The 6,041-nt window shown below is 31.4% G+C and overlaps 1 protein-coding gene across 4 annotated transcripts in view; it reads left to right on the top strand.

Annotated features, from left to right (window-relative positions):
- The window catches only part of LOC106472425, a 34,635-nt gene that overhangs the window by 12,234 nt on the left and 16,360 nt on the right, over positions 1 to 6,041 (top strand). For 2 of the 4 annotated variants that reach the window (XM_022401740.1, XM_022401744.1), the window contains exon 5: positions 2,787 to 2,964. The exons of 1 other annotated variant lie outside the window; for it this stretch is intronic. In XM_022401740.1, coding sequence (XP_022257448.1) covers positions 2,787 to 2,802 — 16 coding nt within the window. In that variant the 3' untranslated portion in view covers positions 2,803 to 2,964. Of the gene's footprint in view, positions 1 to 35; positions 199 to 2,786; positions 2,965 to 6,041 lie in introns of those variants that run through there. One more of the 4 variants, XM_013933076.2, reaches the window with a different exon arrangement.

Here is a 6,041-nt window from a genome sequence, read left to right as displayed (position 1 = left end):
ATTCTAAATATTCAGAGTAAACATATTCCTTATAGAAAGAAAAGTGTAGCTGCAAGTAAGAAACCAGGTTGGCTCACAAAGAGTTTAAGAGACAAAATTAAAGAACAGCATCTTAAATTTACGAAAGTTAAACTGACTGGTATGACAGGAGATTTAGAAGATTGCAGAAGATCAAGAAAGTTGGTGAGACAGGAAATTAGGACATCGAAATAGAATGAATGAAAAAAGATGTCTGAAAAGGTAAAAAATTAACAGTAAGGATTTCTTTAAATACATTAAGGGTAAACAAAATGTTAGGATGGGGGTATGATACTTGAGGGATGATAAAGGAAGGTTGGTATCCGATGATTTTGAGATGGCTGGGTTATTAAATTTGGATTTTTCTTCAGTTTTTACTAATGAAAAGTTAAGCAGTATTTCACATCATGAACAGTTGATAGATGAAAACAAGATCAAACAAGATGACTGTATTAATTCTGCGCTGGTTAAGAAATAATTGGGAAGTTTAAAAATATAATAAAGCTCCAGGGCCAGATAATATTTCTTCAAGGGCAGGTACCAAAGGATTGGAAGTTAGCTAATGTAACTCTTCTTTTTCAAGGTAGGTGATAAAAATTGTCCAAGTAATCATAGAACCATTAGTCTTACATCAGTCGTTGGAAAAGTTTTGGAAAGTCTGTTAAAAGTTTAACATTTTATTGGATAGTCAACATAGTTTCATTAAGGGAAATTTCTCACCTTCTTATAAAAATGTCCTTTGTAATTAAATGACATCAGGATCCCGTTTGATACTGTCATCTCTAACATTGGAGGTAAAAAATATGGCCGTACATAAAATTTACGAAGAAACTTTTGTGCAGCCTTTCCACAGTTATTCCTGCATATGATAAAACAGTATAATTTTTTTTTCCTTTTTGCAAACTGTTTTTTTCTAAGTGATATCAAAATTTTTACCGTACAAATTAATTTGAATAAACAAATTAACTACCAAAGTATGAAAGGGTCAATAACTTAGATATACACGGTAAAATTGGCTGAAAAGGAATAAGGCACCAAAATAGAAGCATTTCAGTAACAAATAATAATAAGACAATGACTTGTTTTAGCCTTTAGAAGTTATTTCTAGGGATATACCAATATATCAATAGGCTATCAACCTGATATCAATATAAGGAAAAATTAGATTATCAGCTACTGGTTGTATTGTTGTTGTAGTTGATAATGTACATTGATATCTTTGCTTGTTGTCGCTCGCTGCTCGAATTTCATATTTTTCTTATGATGGCCAAAGTAGTCATCATTACACAACTTTCATCATGACCATGTACCATTCTATGAATGCCACCAGGTTTAATGTTGTAAAGTATTCCAAATATTGATTTTCATAAATCTAAACTTATTAAAATAGTATAGTATATAGTAATGTGTTTGTGTTAGTTTCTTAAAATTATAACATTACATAATGTTTTGGGACAACATGGGACCTAATGGTCCATCTTTGCTGTTCCATCCTCTAAACTAAATTAAAATAATTGAAAAAAAATCTTAAAGCCAGCCTTTATCATTTATATACTTATCAAGCTTTTTCTTAAACTCAGTTAAATTTACTGCCTCTACGACATCTGAAGGCAACACATTCTAAAGGCTAACCACCCTGTTAGTAAAATGAAACTGTTTTGGCTGAAGATGACTCCTACCTTGCCAAAATTTATACTTGTGTCCCCTAGTCCTACTAATCTAACTGTTAAATATGAAAAAAGATGATGCATCAACACTATCAATTCCCTTTGCAATCTTAAACGCCTCAATTAGATCTCCCCTAATTCTTCTTTTGCAAGAGAAAACAATTTGAGATTTTAGCGTTTCCTCCTATGACAACCCCTCCATTCCAAGCACCATTCTAGTAACCCTTCTCATAACCATTTCCAACGATTCAATGTCTTTCCTAAGGTAAGGAGCCCAAGACTGAACACAGTATTCCAAATTTGGCCTAACCAGTGACCTGTACAATGAAATTATAACCTATTTTAGACTTGTATTCAATATTTCTGTAGATACAACCTAAAATCCTATTTGACCAACACTAGCAACAGCACACTGCTTGGATGGCTTTAGAGACTAATTGACTATTACATCAAGATCCCTTTCTTTCATGACACTGTTAAAGTTATTCCCATCCACATTATACTTATAATTCAAATTATGATAACCCAAATGCATTATCTTGCATTTATTATGATTAAAACCCATCTGCCATTTATTTGCCCAACTCACTAAATGATAAATATCCTTTTGTAAATCAGCAATATCTTCTTCACAGCTAGAAACACCCAAGAACTTTATATCATCTGCAAATTTAAGTAATTTATTGATTATTCTTTCCTCAATGTCATTGATGTAAATCAAAAAGAACAAAGGTTCTAAGACTGAGCCCTGAGGTATCCCACTTGTGATATTAATCCAGTTGGACTGAACTCCACTTGTAACAACCCTCTGCTTTCTTCCATCCAGCCACTCTTCTATCCAATTTGATAACTTATCCCCCACACCTATAGAGATAAATTTTTTACAAGCCTTTTATGTGGTACCTTGTCAAATGCTTTCTGAAAATCCAGATACACCAAATATACACACTTACCCTCATCTAAAATAAGCAGTAACCTTCTCAAATAATGTAAAAAATATTGTAACACAAGATTTTTCATTTTGGAGCTAAATATTTAATGAAACTTCCTTTCTTTTTGTAATTACTCTGAAGTAGCCAAACAATTTATTAACTTTTTCAGTTCTCACCCATCCTGAAAAACCACATATGTACCTATCTAACAGCTGCTGAAAACGATGCATGAAACAGCTAGGAATAATATACTTATACTATATAAGATACTTCCCATAATACACCAATGAACAGTACTTTTCTCAGCCACGTACTTGTGTTACTTTGTCTTAACCCTCTCACTACAGGTAGGCCAAAGTGTGCATGTTTTGCCCCCACCCCCGAAAATATTACTGTGGGTGCCCACAATGAAGGACAATGATTGGCTTATCTATGTAGAGTGACAGACTGATTTATCTATAAAGTTACTGTGACAAAGACTTCAGTACCAAACAGTGTCAGTAATTTGGTCTCAATATAAGATTGAGGTGACAGTTAATTCTAATGGGGTGTGAGCTGATATCATGCATAAAGAAAACTCAAGAGATGGTACATAAAATATAAATATAATAATTATAATTAACAAAAATGAAGGAATATGCCATCTAATGATACTGTGTGGCTTGAAAGAAAGAATTCCACCAGTGTATTTTCTGAGGTTTCTATAATTTGCTGTCACTTTGATTCAAAAATATACCAGAAATATAGATGATGTACAAAGCAAGAACCACATAAGCTCTCTGATACATACAGCTCATTCACTTTAGTTCTCTTATGCTGAAGCATTAGAATAAATCTTTAAATCAAAATATCTTGCATTAATTTCACTTCTCAACATATCCTTGATGCTGATATCAATTCATGAACTTCTTACTTATAATTTATGTTTCTAACCATGTAATAGCTAGCATTGATCACATTTTGTGTTTTACAAAATTTTAATCAATTTTCTTTGTATATTTATAACTATTTTAAGTAACGTTTTTCCCTACTATCAACACTAATATTTGTAAATATTTTGTTTTTTATCCTTCTGACTTCCTACAGTTTGTTAGATACATGTTATAAACAAATTAAGCATAACTATAATATTGCATTTATCAGATATGACTTAATGTGGCAGATTTTGTACATGAATTTATGTCAAGTATGCAAAGTGTAAAAATGAAGAGAGTAAAAATGTGAACTAATATACACTTGAAATATGGTTTGACTTTGTAAGAGAGATGAAATGGAATGAGCTATGGCTTAGTGATTAGCATGCTCAGGCTGAATTTAATAGTTCATAGCTAATGTCTGATTGCCACAAAAAATTCATTGTGCACTTTGGAACCATATATGTGCTATATAACTGACATTCAAACCTCATTTGTTGGTTAGATAAGAGTAATCCAAGAGCTGGCACTGGATACTGTTGACTAGTTACCTTCTAGTCTGTTCAAAATAAAGAAGCAATATACAGCTAGTCCTTATGTAGCTCTGTGCAATGTTTAAAAAAACAAATGTAACCAGAAAGACTCATTTGACAAAAAATAAATACAAATACTGAGTGTGATTTAAAAAAAAAATAGTCATTTTAAGAGAGTTCATAAAAATCATTAGCATTAGCAACAATCAGGCACTTAAATGTCAGTATTATAATTAATAATATTTTCTACAAATCTCAAAATTAATTGGTTTGAGAAATGTTTTATGACCTTCTCTTAGAGTTAAGATTTGAAATAGAATTGCTAATATTAAAGGTCAATTGAGTATTAACTCCCAATAAGAGCAAACCACTTACTTAGATGAAAACTAAAAATCAACTCAATAATGAGTAGTGAGTTAATCATAAATCCATATAATAAGCTAACTATGCAAAACAATAATTATAATAAAAGTAAAAGGATAAAATATTAAAATTTATAAAACCAGATATAATAAACATTCCAACCAATACTGTAAATGGAAGATAATAGAGTATACCTCATTAAGAAGCCACACAAACACTAGTTGTTAGCTTGAAGTACTGTCATAGATTTAATGTTTGAACAACATCACATCAGTACGACTGTGTATATCTTGTGACCAATTAATACCCATTAACTGGCTTTGACAGTGCAACTTCAGAAGAGCATGTGATCAAAGATAAATTGACAGAGCACATGTTACTGTTTATGTGTAGCTTCAAGTAGCAGGACAGTACCAGCAGTACAGTCAACTAGTGTTTATGAATATACAAAATAATAATAAATCAGATGAATGCCTGTATCCAGTAGCAGATTAATGGGAAAGCAGACGGGGCTACCAAACAATTTAGGCTAGGATACTGTATGTAAAGAGTGTTGTTAAAAAAAAGGATATGAGGTTTTAAAAATGTTTCTTTTAAATTGGGAGTACTATTTGAAATTTTATTATAGTTATGAATAAATAATTTGATTCAAGCAAGGTTTATGTTGTTAAAATAGGATTAACAATTAAAAATGTACATATACAGAAAAATTTAATTTAATTATAATTATTCACACATCTGTAGACCAAAGTGTTTATTTAACCATGAAGTAACTCATGTCTTGTGCAACAAAATAATATGCATGAGGGGGCACTGTATTATTCACTGTCCTGAGGCCACAAGGTGTCTTTTTTTTTTTTTCAACCATTACCTATGTTGTACAATAAATAACTAGAATATTAGTATTCTAATTAAAATATAACCATGTTAAATGCAATAAAAAGAAAATAGTATATTAAGCTTACTATGAGGTGTGTCTAACACAACTTACTTAACGTTAACTAACCCTATCACTTAACAAAGCACATGGAGTGGGCAACAGAAAATAATAAAGTTAAATCTTTTGTAATAGCCAAAATGTAAACATGGTAAGATTCAAGAAATTTTGATGATAATTATAATGGAAGTTACAACAGTGGTAAATATTACTAAGTAATAACTGGCCAGAACTAATCAAATTTAACTAATGATGTAATGTTATACCATATACATAAGTATTATATAGCTAATTTTAGCTGTGTATAGTAAGAGGGTAACTAATGGGAGGTAAAACTAATGGTGTTTAATACACCAAAGCAGTTCGGTATGTTACGACAATGGAAGTCACACAACGCTGGGAGTATGCATGCTGGAGTTTCTCGAATGATCATGAATTTTCCTGGCAACTCTAGTTTGTTCGAAGCACCCTCTTTTGTAGTATATAAGCCTGGCGAGAAAAACCAGCACGATTGAAGAGATAGATGATTGAGTCAAGCAAACAGTAGGCACCGTAAATAAAGTGTGTGAATCACTGTGATTTATATCGCGTGTTATAAAGGTTGTTATGTTTAAAGTGACTGTAGAAATTCTGTGTACTAAAAATTTGTATCGAGAAAGAATAAACTAGTTTTAATT

The sequence above is a fragment of the Limulus polyphemus genome, unplaced genomic scaffold, assembly GCF_000517525.1.
Source record: "Limulus polyphemus unplaced genomic scaffold, Limulus_polyphemus-2.1.2 Scaffold120, whole genome shotgun sequence".
Taxonomy (NCBI): Eukaryota; Metazoa; Arthropoda; class Merostomata; order Xiphosura; family Limulidae; genus Limulus; species Limulus polyphemus.
The sequence above is the reverse complement of the archived record's forward strand: the minus strand, read 5'-3'. Positions and strand labels throughout refer to the sequence as shown.